Source organism: Triturus cristatus, chromosome 3_2 (genome assembly GCF_964204655.1).
Source record: "Triturus cristatus chromosome 3_2, aTriCri1.1, whole genome shotgun sequence".
NCBI classification, from domain to species: domain Eukaryota; kingdom Metazoa; phylum Chordata; class Amphibia; order Caudata; family Salamandridae; genus Triturus; species Triturus cristatus.
Window position 1 is genome coordinate 1,007,136,812 of NC_140584.1, and position 16,442 is coordinate 1,007,153,253.

Sequence of the window (16,442 nt, forward strand, 5' to 3'; positions counted from 1 at the left end):
GCAGTCTTTGGAGAAAACTATTTGGCTGTTGTTCAGAATGTAAGTCTACATGTTGGCACATCAGAGCTGAGAAAGACGGTTATGGTCCATGGGGACTGATCCATGCCACATTCTCAGGCGAGCCTCTATATAGGTGACTTTTACTTAGATTCATTTTATGTCAAATATATTATTGGTATCTAATGAATATCTAGAAGGATCTGACCCTCTTGGATATACATTAAACACCCTTGTTCTAAATGACAGTGTTTACACCTGAGGTACTAGGTGTGCCTTTCAAGGAATGTTGAATGAACAGTTAACACTTCAAAAACCACCCATCCAAGTCAAATCATCAGTCATTTGCCATTATAAATTAGTTTATGACCAACAGAAGGAAGGAAGGAAGTTCAGTAGTTCCCACGGTAGGGATTTTGGAGGAGGGGGTGGGGGGGGGTCAAGGAATATAAATACATGTATATTATCCCCCATACCCCGAGTCTGCAATTTGGTGGAGAAGTTGCTTGAGCCCCTTTGTAGAATAGAGACAAAACTCCAAGAGCCAAAGAAATTCACCTCACTTGGTGTGATACATACCATGGCAGTGTTTGACTTTCACCTCTCAAGGCCACTCTGCACCTAGGTCCAACCTGTTTCGGTTTGCAAGGTTTTAGGCTGATTAGTTAAAGGAAGATGGGGATGTTGGTGCCCAGATCATCACTCAAACCCCATTAACAACTTTTTCTCACTGACATGCGTTAAAAGAACTGAAGAAATGTTAATTATCAATAAGAGGCAGATTGAGTGCCTTTTGCTTTAAGCTTAAATGTTGAATGGGTTTTAAGTATTTAATACAAATGTTGTACATCACACATAAAAGAGCAGTTGGGTTTCTGCAGTGGTAATTGAATCAGCAATATGGCAGCAATGATCTGCAAAGAGAGGGAGGCTTTTTCATGACAAAACACTTGACGTTTACTGAAATGGAGAATAAGGACAACAAATTATGACCCCGATCATCCCAACTGTTATGGAAATACACGGTTCCCTTGTATATTTTACGTTCTGTCGCCTCATTTACAAATCCACTTTACACCAAAAGACAATCCCACGTGCCCAAAAACAATGTCATCTCAGGTTGTTGATCCCTCATAGGTAAGGGGGAAGCCTTGTCCAAAACTTTAATCTCTTCCTTTCCTCCTGCAGCGAAGAAACAATACTTAAGCACACTCTTAGACTCTAAAACACCGCCTCTCTCCTTTCAACGGTTCATTATAGAATCAGGAAGAAAACTAAAACCACTCCTTCTGTCAACACTTGACTCTACTCGCCAGCCTATTGATAGTACCATGTATCTCAAACAATTTTCAACAACCCTGAGATGTACCTCTTGGATTCACCCCCTTGCCCCCAATTGTTTCAGTCTCAAATAGATCTATTGCCTCAGTTCCCTAATAACCAGATTCTATGTACCCCCACCCACTTGCATACATGCAGTGCTATGCAGCCCTTTGAGATTAGGTTTGTTCTTCACAAATACCCTTAATAAATAACTTGGGGGAGGTGGGAAGTACCTCTAACTGGCACCCAGTGCTGGAGTCATCAGTGTTTGCCATTATAAGGGCAAGTTCACCTCTGCAAATACCATGCATTTGCACCTACATTGCTAAGATTCTGTCATGTTCCGGTGAATGGAATCCTCAATCTTATCCCTTCCTGGCGAACTAGAGAAGAAAGCACTGTTTTGGGAAACGCCACCACAAATAGTTGTGAGTTTGGCTCTGAAACCCATAAATACAAATAATATCACTGTTCTAAGTGAGGCGGAACCTTTTTCAGTGGATTTCATGTTTTTTTATGGGTCATAGTCTTTTAACGCTTTAATAGCATGGACATTTATTGTGAAGTTTTTGAGTCCTCCTAACAAACCTTTCAGGCCACAGCAGCTTCATTTATTACTTTACATTTGTCGCTCTTTTTTATTTTTTTATTTTATTTTAACATTTTGACAGAGGGTACAATATGTTTAAGAGTCATATACAAGAAGAGAGATACGAGAGATAAAAAGAGAAATAATCATAACAAGCACTATAGCATTATAAGCTACATTTTCAATAAAATTAAATATAGGTCCTGCAACACAAATAATAATTAAAAAATTGTCTATAGTTACACATAAATCATAATAACCGCCATTTTTACTCGAAGAATTGCCATATTCGACCAAAGTTATGCAGTGTACTTATAGATCTTGTTTTAGCTGGTGCTCGTTCTCGTTCATAAATATCTTTCATAAATATCAGCCAATCAAAGAAAGTAGGATGATTCGTCAAGATCCACTCTCTCGAAATGCAATAACGAGCAGCTACTAACACAATAGATAAAAAACTCCTGATGGCAAGATTCTCACACACCTTTAACCCCGACATTATCTCTTTTGTAGTAAAGGATAAGCTGAATCCTACACATTGACCAACATATTGTATGACCTTTTCCAAAAAGTCCCGTAACATAGAGCAGATATAAAACATATGAAGAATATCAGCACCCCTTTGATCACACTTAGGACAGCATGTCTTATTAACCCCACCTCGAAGAGATCCCTTCGCTGGTAGTCGCCATTTATAGATCTTCTCAGGAGTATAATATAGCATACAGATAGTGCGAAATTGCTGCAACGTTATATTGACAGAATGTATGGAGTTATTTAAAGTCTCAAAAGCCAGCACAATCTCAGAGACATCCGTATCTATACCAAGTACTCGACTCCATTTATTCGCTATATAACCAGTATCCGTACTTCTCAGATGACAAAGATGTAAATACGTATTGCTTATTCTAGCTTTATGTGCGGGAATAAGCAGGTACGTTATAAATTCATGAGAGTGTGGTAGTTGCGACAGTTGCTGTTTCAAAAAGTAGTTTCTAATTTGCAGAAATTTAAAAAAGGCCTGATGCGGAAGACCAAAAGAAGATCGTAAACATGCAAAAGGAGAGAAACCTGTATGATCATACAGCTGGCCTAATCTCTCAATTCCAAATCCTCCCCAACTACCAGCAGCCGAATCATGAAATATAATCGGAAGAGATGGATTGTTCCATAATTTAAGTTGGTCGTGTTTTATCAAATTTTTATAAGTAAGGGAAAAGTAATCGAGGATTTCACGCCATATACAAACCATGTCCATAATGGTCTTAAACCGCACTCTCTTGTAATAGTTGGGGTCGTTAATCCTATACAAAAATGTATTGCTATCAGTGCCAAGTGCAAGGATGAGACCGAAATAAGGCTGTTTATCCGTTAAAAGACTTTGTAAGCGCCCTGTAAATGCTGCCCAAAAGTAAAGTTTGAAGTCCAAATGTTGCAGGCCTCCAAATTTTTAAAGAAGTGTAAGAAAGCGTATCGCCCGGCGCGCCTCTTTGTAGCCCCAGAAAAAGCTGCTAATCACACCTTCAAGTTTTTTAAAGAAGTAGTTTGGGACACGTATAGGAATAGCCCGAAATAAGTATAAGAATTTTGGCAAGATTATCATTTTAATTATGTTACTTCTACCCATAATAGTAACTGGGAGGTTATTCCAGGTCTTTAGTTTTTTTTACACCGATTGAAGTAGTGTTTCATAATTCAATCACCATATTTGTTCCACGGCAGCAGATATCTGAACCCCCAAATATGTTACCACAGTGCAGCTCCCGATTATAGGTGTTGTCGACTCAATATTATGCAAGATTTGGGTTTCATTTGCATTTAATTTATATCCAGAAAAGGACCCGAAGCTTTTCACTTCCTCCTTTATTATGCTCAATGCTGTTCTTGGATTGGGTGTAAAAGCCGCAATATTGTCTGCGTTCGCATTCTGTGTCTAAATGGGGTGATATATTCTTGTTCCACGCTGTATTCAAAATGGAGCAGAATGCAAGTTAGCATATATAAGTTGAGCCTGTGGGTTAATATAGAGCGCGCGGATCCATTTCAGGAACCGACTAAGCAGAGCATTACTAATCAGTATCCTCCATAAAGCATCCCATACCACCCGGTCAAATGCTTTTTTAGCATCCAACAGGATCATCCTAAATTGCAGGATGTCTGTTTAGCAATATCAAAAGCAGTTATAGCTGTATTAACATGCGCAGTGGTATCTCTACCAGTGATGAATTCATGTTGATGTTCAGATACTAAGCTAGACATATATGGTAAAAGGCGATTAGCCAGCACTTTAGAAAAGATTTTTGCATCTGCATTGATGAGTGGTATAGGTCGATAAGACCCACATTCATCCGCTGCCTTTCCTTTTTTAAGGAAAAAAGCAATATTAGGTAAGTTCCAAGACCTAGGTATTTCCATACGTACCACAATCTGCTGCATGACCAACCAAAGTAGAGGGAGAATAATAGCTTTAAAAGTTTTACAAAATTCAATTGGTATTGCATCATCTCCAGCGGCTTTACCTGATGGCAGCGCAGCTATTGCAGATAGAATTTCCTCTTCAGTTATGTCTTGTTCAAGGTATTCTGCAGCCTTCAAATTAAGAGAGCGAGGGTTCCCTAATTGTAGATATTCTTCCACCTGTGTTAGATCAGGAACATCAGACTGAGTATATAGCTCCATGTAAAATTTAGTAAATTGTTCCAAAATGGGACCAGTAGAAGTATGTAGCTGGCCATTTTTACCCTTAATTGAATCAATACGTGTCTTAGCTTTTTTGTCAGCAATCTGATAAGCTAATAACCTCCCGACTTGCTCTCCATATTCATATTGATTAATGCGAATTTTATTATAAGCAGCTGCACTCTTTTCTTAAAGTTGCCTAGCTAAAGATATCCGTGTATTTATTAAAGCAGTATATATTTCCTCACTGTTTGAACCATTAAACCTAAGCTCCTCCGCATGCGCGAACTCAATTTTTTTTAATGTTTCACATGCTTCCTTCAAGCTATTTTGTAAGATCTTATTGGAATGATATATATACTGCTGGGTAGTACCACGTATGTAAGCTTTCATTTTATCCCATATAATACACGGAGAAGCAGTATCCATATTATACTGTAAAACTCCTTGAGAGCCCCTTCAGTATGTAAAATATATTGAGAATCAGACTGCAAATATCTAGGAAATGAAAATTTCCGACTGCTCTTATCCTGGGGTGACAGTTGGAAGCAGACCCATAGCGGATTGTGGTCGGATGTTATCCGCGGACAAACCTCCATTTGTGAAGTTGACAAAATGTTGTTTCTCACAAAAACTAAGTCTATTCTTGAATAATGCCTATGAGGTCCGGAATAATACGTGTAGTCTGGTATTGTTGGACGTAGTGTCCACCATAAATCTGATAGCCCGTGAACTCCTGCCAATTCCCAGATTGATTTGCGAACCTTACTCATTTGCGGGAAAGCAGATCTATTTGTTGAATCTATAACATAATTGAATGTGCAATTAAAATCCCCCATGATAATTATATCTCCCTGCCACCCAAGCAGCTCCTGCAATAATCTAGTAAAAATGGTAGGATCATCCGTATTTGGTCTATATAATGCTCAACGAACCAATTCTTTGTTGTAAATTTCAAGCTGCACAATGACTCATCTGCCACCTAGGTCAGAAGTTTTTTTTAATTTTCTTGCAAACCAAGCCTTTATCTTTAAGTATAGCTACCCTTCTAATAGCTGCCCCCTGTGAGTTACACTTCATCATCTCAAAATCTAGCTGTTTGAACAAACCTCTGTCCTTATAAGCTAAGTGTGTTTCTACCACAATTACTAGATGTGGTTAATGTATCTTAAGCTCTTCTCTAACCAGATGTCTCTTAGTAGAAGAATTTAACCCAGCCGCGTTCCAGCTGATACATCTAACTATCCCCATAATAAAACATGTAATAATTCGGGTGCATACCTAATTTAGTTTGCCCAACAATTCTGTCCCTCCAAAAGAGATTAAAAAGCCAAAAATGTTGAAGTATAGTAGTGATGAGCATACTCTCAATCCTCTGTCTCCTTAGATTGTCAAATCTTATCTTTTGTACTCACTTTTAAATTAATGCGTACCCCCTGTTTTTTACAGCCGCAGCACCAATACCCTTCTAGCTTCCACCCATCGGTCATTTAAAGTTTCCACTTCAACCCCCCCCCCCCCCGAATCAGACCTGATCCCCACCTAACCCCCCCAGTAGTGAAGAAAAGGAATCACCCCCTGCTACCCTGCTGTCGATCTAAGACAGCGAACAAAAGAGAGGCAGAGCCCTCCGAGAGTCTCCTAACTTAATTTGTGATTATAAGGCAATTTAAGTATGCCGTTAGAAAGATACACAAAAAGTACACAATGAGTTAATTAGCACCCAACATATCATAGCCTATAAGCAATATACAAAGCATCCCAACTTTAAGCTGCTTAAATCTGCTTGAGTCTTTATATGCAAGCTTCTATTTAAAGCACTGTTGCGCTTTGAGAAGCGCCGACTTAGCCTCCTGATCAGAGTGAAAAAACTGTGAGCCGCCATTCCTGACGACCTTCAATCGGGCAGGCTCTTGCAGATAAACCAAAAAGCGCCAAGAGCTTTCCAAGGATCGATAAGCTGTCGCATCCTCCATTGCTTATCCATTGTGCTTTTGCATAAATCAGATCTTACAGTGATGGAGAACGATTCAACTGTCACAGAAGTAGTAGGCCGAGCTTTGATGGCAATAGCTTGACGCAGTAGAAAATTACTTACAAAAATCAGAATAGGTCTAGGTTGATGAGAATTAGACTGCTCTGTTTGATTATAGAAGATTGGCAGCCTATGAGCTCGCTGAATTTGGGAATCCCAATCCCAGTCAGCCAAATCTGGGAAAGCTTTCTGGAATAGTTGAACCATAAATGCTTGCGGATCCAAGCCTTCTCTTTCTTCCGGGACCCCAAATATTTTCAAGTTATTCTGACGCTGCCGGTTCTCAAGATCTGCAGCCTTTTCTTGAAGCACATTTAGCTGAGTATCATACTCATGTAGTAGGTTAGTAGAATGTGTCACTGCCTCCTCATTATCAGACAGTCTTTGCTGTAATTTGGTCATCTCAGTTGTAAGTTCCGCGACTTTGCCAGTTACTGCATCCAGTGTTTGCTGAATAGTAACATTATCTGTTCTAAGCTGGTTATAATACTCCTGTGCTTTCGCCCTTTGTGCGGTTAATGCTTGCATAATTTAAACTAAAGAGGGTTCTGGGGCTAATGCTTCTTCTGATGTGTTTGCGACTACTGATGCATTCGCTTGTCCAATTATCTCTTTTGCCGACCGTGTTAAGTCAACAAGTTGATGACCCCCACTGGGATTGGCAGTTTTTGGTGAGCTCTCTTGACATAGACTGAGAGAAAAAGTTATTCTGGCCGCCACCAGAAGCCCGATTTTGCCCAGATAGCCGTGATACAATCACTTTTACTTCCCCCTTCGAAGCCACCCATTTACGTAGCGTACTATCCTGACTTTTAGCTTTAGCTTTTAAATGAGTAGTTGTCGACATGGCACTTTGCTTTTGAGTTGTCTTACTAATACTATTTGGTTCGACGGCTTTCTGCACACATCACCCCGCATCATTTTGTTTTGGTTCCTTCCATTCAAGCAACATATTCATAGTTGCATCCGGGACACACTCTGAACCTACATCTACGTTCATTTGGTAGTGGATGGTTCTCTGTTAAAGTCCCTGGATTCCCAAATGATGAAGCGAGCCACTTCCAGTGGGTGATGGGAATCTTCTATGCACACATAGATCTTTAACGCATACACATATCTAGTGTGATAACTTTTGTGTCAACATTCAGACTTGTTGGAGTATTTGTAGTGTAAACACCCTCAAGGTCACTTGATTTTTACAGACTCACAGTTCTCTGTTTTTGCTATGTTGATCTGGGGATTATACACTGTTTGAGTCTTTAACCCCTTGGCTGCGGCGGGAATTCCGCCGCAGCGCTGGGGGGGTTTGGGGGCAGCGCGGTGGCGCTGTGCTCATGACGGAGCCACTCCGTCATGAGCCACGGTTGAGCTGTGCTCATGACGGGGTGGTTCCGTCATGACTCCGCCCACTGCGCTAATCGCCCGCACAGGCGGGGAATCAGCGCAGCGTGGGAGGAGCAACGGCCAACGGCCGCAGCATGACGGAACCACTCCGTCATGAGCACACGGCACCCATGGCTCATGACGGAGTGGTTCCGTCATGAGCGCTGAAGGGGTTAAACCTTATCCCCTAGACCCCCACTCTATCTTGAGATATTGTTTTACTGGACTGTCTATAGTGCCATGTGGTGCAGTAAGCGCTGATGCTGGGGTAACTGTGGGCTCTCCTGCTAGGATGCCAGAGGAGGGTTTGATAACTTGCATCCAACTGCGGCTGGGTCACTGCTGGATCAGCCGTCGAGGTTGATGAATATTGTTACCCGTACTAGCTTGGGGAGAGCTGGAAAGATGGCTTACGCTCTGAGAGTAGGTCTTTGGCGGTGCTGGTAAATCCCGAAATGGCATCATCCCCACCGGGTTAAATATGATTGTTGGAGTCTGTGCAACTGAACGCTCAGGAAATGGTGGGAGCCCATGCAGTGGGAGACATTGAACAGTATGGCGGAAACACTGAGCCTCAGATTACTGTTGGAGATGTGCCATCTCATTTTTCACCATCAAGGGATCTTAATGGTTTAGGTGGCCATTCATTTGATGAAGATAGTGGCTCTATATCCGGCACTGACCTGACCTGATAGGACCCTGAGGCGGAAGCCGGGGTTTTCTTCTGTCTAAACTGCTTTTATTCCTTGTGACTGCACACTTGTTTTCTGTGTTTTTTTTTTTTTTTTAAAACTGCACATTGTTTAGAGAGCGAGCGCCTGAAAGGGAAGATCAATATCCCTTTTCAGCGTTAAGCTCCCACGTGACTTGGGGCCACGCCCATCGCTTTTAGCCTCGCCCACCCAGGAAGTACAAAATGCCGGGCTGAGCAAGCAGCCGGTGCTGACCTGATAGGACCCTGAGGCGGAAGCCGGGGTTTTCTTCTGTCTAAACTGCTTTTATTCCTTGTGACTGCACACTTGTTTTCTGTGTTTTTTTTTTTTTTTAAACTGCACATTGTTTAGAGAGCGAGCGCCTGAAAGGGAAGATCAATATCCCTTTTCAGCGTTAAGCTCCCACGTGACTTGGGGCCACGCCCATCGCTTTTAGCCTCGCCCACCCAGGAAGTACAAAATGCCGGGCTGAGCAAGCAGCCGGTGCTGACCTGATAGGACCCTGAGGCGGAAGCCGGGGTTTTCTTCTGTCTAAACTGCTTTTATTCCTTGTGACTGCACACTTGTTTTCTGTGTTTTTTTTTTAAAACTGCACATTGTTTAGAGAGCGAGCGCCTGAAAGGGAAGATCAATATCCCTTTTCAGCGTTAAGCTCCCACGTGACTTGGGGCCACGCCCATCGCTTTTAGCCACGCCCACTCCTCCTCCACCTCATTACCATGCACACAACTCGACAGCGCAGCGGTCGAGCGCAGCGGGCACACCTTCAGCACGCCGAAGACACGCCAAAGACTAGCCCGTCTGTGCCCGTCTGTGCCCGTCCGGGCCCAGACGGGCTTAGGGCATACCACTCTGCTTAACTCTTCTAGCCCTCGGACCCCCTTTCACAGGTATTCGCGGGACACACTGCTTGCTCTACGCACGGCCAGACACCCCAGCTGTTGCTATTATTGGATTGAGGGTTCCGCATTTAAACATTGTCTTGCCTGTCGCCCGCATAACACTTGCAAGGACCCTGACTCACTGACTATGGCTCTGCTTAATTGCAGATCACTGCCTTGTCATGCCACGGAGGTTCACTCCATCCTTTTGGACCATAGTCTGGATGTCTTATTCCTGACGGAAACGTGGCTGACTACAGGTTCCGACCCCGACATTGTCAACGCTCTCCCCCCGGGATACCTCATGTTCCATCTTGATAGGTCGGATGGGAGAGGGGGTGGAGTGGCCATTGTCTACAGAGACACATTCTTATGCAAAGCAGTAGACTGCGGCATCAACAACGCCGAAAGTTGTCAGTTTACCCTTCGCGTCTCCTCTACTGTCTCTATTGCTGGCCTCCTTGTGTATCGGCCTCCCGCTACGCTAGGGAACTTTGTGGATTCTTTCATGGAGGCTGTTATCCCACTGGCTGCTGCCTCGTCCAACTTTGTCATTCTTGGGGACTTCAACTTTCATTTTGACGACCCCAATGACGTAGTAGCAAGGGATTTTCTAAGTTCGCTCGGGGCACTGGACCTACATCTCGTTAATATGGGAGCTACTCATATTAGAGGTCACCAGCTTGATGCGGTTTTTGCTAATTCTGCGAACCTACAGGCTCTCCAGATGTTGGCTCTCCCCTGGACCGATCACCATCTCATTCCGTTTAGCTGGTTGCTGGGGAACCGGAGAGACCCCGCACCAAGACAACATATTGTGGAACGACTCTGGTCAAAGCTCCCGGTGGACAGTTGGGCGGAAGAACTAGCTAGAACCTGTCCTCACCCCGTAGATGACCCCAACACCGCTGATCAGCTCTTGGGCGAATGGCTGACTAACTCTCTGGACTTACTAATCCCGAATAAAAGGAGGCTTGTCAGGGAGAGAAGAATTGGCTCTGCCCCCTGGTATACCCCCGAACTTAGGTGCATCAGAACCTCTTGTAAAAGGCTTGAACGTGCTTGGAGGAGAGAGCAGACGGAAGAAAGCCGGGCCAATTACAAAAGGGAGTTGAGGAAATATAAAAGCGCACTGAAGGACGCTAAAAAGATTTTCTTTAGCGACCGGATTGAGAGAGCAAGCAATTCTTCTGGAGAATCGTTTAAAATCTTCAAGGAACTTCTGAAAGCCCCGGTCCCTCCAGTGTTGCATGATAATCCCAAAGAAAAATGTGAGGAACTGGACAGCTTCTTCCATTCAAAAATAGAGAAAATCTTATCCTCCTTACCCATTTTTCCTCAAAGCCATGAACCGGTTACTAGCCTCACAAGTCGCTCGATTGAGCTAGCATCTTTAGGCCCCTTCTCGGAAGAGGAGGTGATAAAAGTCCTGTTGGAGATGAAGAGTGGCTCCCCGAGTGACCCAGTTCCCATAAAACATCTTAAGCTCGTGGCTAACACCTTGTCAACTCCTCTGACTGATCTCTTGAACCTTTCACTCGCTCAGGGCACAGTGCCCCAGAGATGGAAAAAGGCTGTGGTGAAAGCCCTATTGAAAAAACCAGGACTGGATTCATCCAATTTGACCAACTTCAGGCCAATTTCACTTCTGCCTGGATTTTCTAAAATTGCAGAGAAGTTGGTCAACCGTCAGCTCTCTCACCATCTTAAGTCTAACCACCTGCTAGGAGATTCCCAGACTGGTTTCCGCCCCGGCCATGGAACAGACACTGCCTTGCTGGCAGTAGTGGAGGAGGCAAGGAGCACTCTAGATACAGGAGGGTCAGTGGCAGTGATCCTCCTGGACTTGAGTGCTGCCTTTGACACCGTGAGTCATCAGGTGCTCCTCCAACGTCTGTCAGAGGTAGGTGTCTCAGGGACGGCCCTGAAATGGTTGGGATCTTTTCTTTCTGACCGTTTCTACCAAGTCTGGGAAGGGTCAGAGCAATCTGCCCTAATCCCTCTTCAATGGGGAGTCCCGCAGGGCTCATCGCTGAGCCCTACCCTATTTAATATATATATGACTCCACTTGAAAGAGTGGTCGCCCCTTCAGGGGTGAAGATCGTCAGTTACGCTGATGATACTCAGCTGGTGGTGGGCCTCACTCAGCGGGCGGAACAACCTGAGGTGTTACACGACTGCCTTGCCAATGTTTATCGTTGGATGTCTATCTCCGCCCTAAAGCTTAATGGAGGTAAAACCGAGCTGATGCTCCTGGGCAATTCCAGCCCCTCCATTATTGCGAGCTGCTGGCCCCGGTCTCTTGGTGACCCACCATCTCCCAAGAAGGAGATCAAGTCCTTGGGAGTATGGTTGGAAGAAGACCTGTCCTTCAGGACTCATGCCAGGAAGACCGCAGGGGTTTGCTTTGGTTTACTGAGATCAGCCCGAAAGGTGCTACCTCTGCTTCCTGATCCAGCAAGGAAGCTGTTGATACGTGGCCTGATTCTATCGAGGCTCGATTATGGGAATGCGCTGTTTCTCGGTGCTCCTGAAGCGACCTTCAAAACCCTCCAACAGGTGCAAAACGCAGCTGCGAGAGTCCTTATGGATGTTCCCAGAAGGCAGTCTGCTGCTCCGGCCCTCAAAGCGCTTCACTGGCTCCCCGTGAAGGAGCGGGTGAAATTTAAAGCGCTATGTACAGCCCACAAAATTTTACATGGCAAAGGCCCCCCCATTCTTGCTAACATGGCCCGTCCTTACAAACCCCCACGTCTGCTGCGCTCGGACCAAAAACACCTTTTGCAGTTAGCGAGAGTAAGAAGAGCTCGTTCTGGGGGCAGGCGTTTCTCTGTGCAAGTGGCCTCTCTTTGGAACTCTCTGCCCCTCAAGATTCGCTCAGAGCCCAAGATCCTACCATTCAGGAAACTTCTTAAGACCCACTTGTTTCCATAGTAGTGATTAGCTGAGTCTCTCCTTCTGGTCGGTTGCGCCGGGATGCCCCCGGGTAAGCTGAGCGCATTATAAATTTCATATTATTATTATTATTATTATTATTATCACTGTATCTGCTACATTTGTCGCTCACATAAGTGAAATGTCACTTCTGAACGCTACAAATGTCGGCATGGATTGCCCTCCCTTACTTGATGGAGGAAAACAGATGCACAACTTGTACCTTGTTGCCTCTCCTATAGGCAGTGAAATTTGAGCAGCTGTGTTTTTTAGTGTTATTTCTGTTATAGCTCCAGTGTGTCATTATGAGAGTTGCAGTGACGCAATCTAGATGTCTGTTAATATACGGTTTAAGCAAGGCAGATCTGTTGGTAGGCGTGAATGGGATCTGCTATATCTGTTTACTTGTGTAAATTATTCTAGTCCAAGCATTTCAGTATGTACAATTCCATTAAGATGTTGAACTTCTCGTGGTAAAGGGGATGGTTTGCCCAGAGGAGGTGCGCGTGAAATAAAATTGGAAGAAGTGTCTTGTAGTAATTTCAGAGGACATTCATTGATCGTAGCTCCAGCAAGGTCATCCAGAATGCTGACCTGGTCGCATGACCATATGAAAGGCAACACTAAAAGAAAGATGTTAATGTCTGCATGGTGACCAAGCCCGCCTCTGTTGATAAATATTGTGAGGACTCCTGGAAGAATGTGGAGCGGCTTCGAGCAGCCAGAATTCATAATTTACTGTATCAGATACCGTGGTCACTCGAAAGACCACATTTATTATATGTAGCACTCACTCTGCTGAAAATCATCCATGACAAAGTTCTCCAGATTAAAGTTGTCAGAATCCAGCGGCTTTGAATTTTGGGAAGAAAGGGTGCAGTGAGGTTAAGAAGAATGTGAGGATTTTAGTAGTTGACATGTACAGGACCAATAAATTATCCACCAGAAGCAGAGCTCGTGCTAGGTAAGTACATTTAGAGTCTTTCAAATGTATTTTGATAAGAAATTTCAATTTTCTGCCTATAATGAATTCTTTCGTGCGCGTCTGGTCTATGTAGTACTACTCCGTCAACATATCGGTGTTCTGTACAATATTTCCATCTCCACCCCCTCATGGTCCTTGTTCTTCTTCCTCCACAGACTCTGCTGGACATATTTACAGGTGTGAAGCTCTACCTTCCGCCTTCCCTGGAGGATTACAACAAACTCCGACGCTACTTTGTTGCTTTTGATGGAGACATAGTGGCAGACTTCGATGCATCAACTGCAACGCATGTGATGGGTAGCATGGATGATAACCCAAGTGCCAAACAAGTCACCCCTGGCTGGATCTGGAAGTGTATTCAGAAACGAAAGCTCATTGCACCATGCTGAGAAATTAAAAATGAACCCCAGGTGCACCCTGGCTCGGACCAATCTCAGATCACCTTTATCTAAAGGTCAACTTGAATATTTCTGAAGATTTTTTTTCACATCTCATTTTAGCACAACAAATCATATGCTCATCGTTTTTGTCACATGGGCTCTGAAGCACGACTCCACTTCACTACATTTTGGGTAGTACTATGTCTGCCCCAAAAGCAGTCCTGTTGTCCCTATGGAATCCTCTTGCAATATCGTACATTTTTTTGCTTTAAAAATTCCTTGCTGCCCTAGTTTTACAATTGATGCCTCTTAAAAATGGCAAAACAAATACTTGCCCACTTTACACCAGCACTGCTTGGAACAGCCTTGGTGCATTTATTTTTCTTTTGATTGTACAATATTATTCCAATTCTTTCCAAACTACTCCTTAGTATAGACTAGGTAAATACTGATGGGTAATTTTCGAGAGTCAAATTACATTTGGCTAGTTTTAGTCACCCCTATTTTGGCCATTATGAAAGTGTGCAGAGAACTCCCACCTTTATTTTATGTAGTGTTTAAGGTTACCTTATGACTCCATCACTTCTGTTGTTTCCAGTCGTGTCCTTTTAGTTATCCTTATGTTTGTGAGCTGTAGTATTAATTCACTTTCATTTAACCAACTAGCCTAAAATACCATAGGAAAGCCCATGAGTGGAAAACTTGGGTCCCAATGACCTGATGCCACCCTGAATTGTTTTGCAGGGTATCTTCGCATAGCTTCAGAGCATTTCTTAAAAGACATCCTAAACAATATACCTAATATGTTAAAGAAATTATTCTATTACATGGAGGAGGACATTAGATTTTAAAATTGCAAATCCTTTGTTGTATTGGTCAGTTCGAAAATAGATTGTTGTGATGCACAAGGCACCCCTTGCTTACGGTGACTATGGGTCTGATTTAAAGTCTAGTGGATGGGATTTGCTGTCAGGGCGATGGACGAAATTGCTCCATCACCTTGACTGAGTACCTGCCCACCAAATTTAGAGATGCCCAATGGACATCTCTTGTTTTGACCGGAACAACGGTTCCCGTCAAAGCATTGAAAGTTTGACGGACGTCTCTGTCAACATGACAGAGCTGTTCAGCAAACATTCAATATTATTTTTATTTCAAAATCCCAAAGCAGGATTTTCTTTTTGAAAATATAAAAAGCAATAACCTGCTCGCCATGGGAGACTTCTGCCATGGCATGGAGGTCACTTAAGAGTTTTCATAGCCCCTTACCGTCGGGTTTCACCTGGGGGTGACAGACGTTGTAAACGGGCCTCTTGACTGCCCACTCTAAATCAGGCAGCCGATCAAATGGTCAAACCTTTGATGACTCTTACTCTTTCGGGCTGTCGTAGGTGTACGGTTTAGTTAACTCTAAATGAGGTGGCGGAACTTCATTCGAAACTCTGAAAGGGACCATTCAAGGAAGGGGGGTGAAGAAGAGGTGGTCTTTAGTGATTTTCATCAATCATCTATAGAACCAGAAGACTGAAGTTTTATTCCACTTTTTTGACATACAAATGACCTTCCTTCTTACATCTATTCTAGTCGCTGCAAAAATGTAAAATACTTTTTTTAAAAGGCAAACCCTGTTTGTGCCATTGTTCTAAAAAACAAAACATAAGAAGCTACTAACCTTAACTTTTTATTTATGGACTGTATTAAATGAGGGAGGGAAACAGTTATTTGGCAGAGCGAAGTAGGTCTCTCATCTGGCCTATTGATGCATCAAAGATGGAGGAAGTACGCACAGTTATAAAATTGCAATCAGCGTGAATGTTTTCCAGTCCCCCTCCAGAACCAAATAGCACTGTAGGAAAAGAAGACTGAGTCTGAGCCAATGACCCAGAAGTCAACTGTTGTGTGTTTTAGTTTATTTTCTGATGTTGTTTTCACAGTACTGCTTTGTTGTAAGCCTGATTCTGGACTAGCCTGTCTTCCTTTTTATTCTCAACCCCTGATGATTGAATGCATACATCCACTGTGTAGGGAAGTATTTACTAAACATGTTCCAATGTTGCTACTAAAAAGAAGGCTCCCGAGGGAAGAAACTCTTATTGTTGCTCTGATTACTGCATCAGCCTCTTCCAACATTCCCCCCTTAAAAACAATGTAGTTCGTTTAGTGCTCTAAAGTTTGGCATGTGTGATGTGAAATAGAGTGGCATTCTCGTAAACCTTTTTTTATTGCTTGACATTCACATGGAGATTATTTTTATGTTGGATTATTTCTCAATACACAGTCCCATACTTTAAAAAGCAAAGAATGGAGTTTATGGTTCTCTGTCTACCTGTCATTCCATCCCCTAACAGCTGTGGAAGCACGATTGATTTACCATGCGTTAGGACAAAGAATAGATCTGTTGTATTGTGCAAGCTGAATATGAGGACTTGTATGCTTCCTGATGTTTCCTTGGAGTACTAATGGTTTGGTCCATAAACCATAAATGGGATGGCTTCAAGAATCCATTGATCTAATCATTACATAGCTCAAGGTTGTTGTGTTA

The 16,442-nt window shown here is 43.2% G+C and overlaps 1 protein-coding gene across 1 annotated transcript in view; it reads left to right on the top strand.

Moving 5' to 3' along the window:
- The window catches only part of LIG3 (DNA ligase 3), a 245,137-nt gene extending 228,938 nt beyond the window's left edge, over positions 1-16,199 (top strand). The window contains exon 21 of the mRNA XM_085649648.1: positions 13,676-16,199. Within this exon, the coding sequence (XP_085505774.1) occupies positions 13,676-13,909 (234 nt within the window). The 3' untranslated portion in view covers positions 13,910-16,199. The remainder of the gene's footprint in view (positions 1-13,675) is intronic.
- The last annotated feature ends 243 nt before the right edge of the window (positions 16,200-16,442 follow it).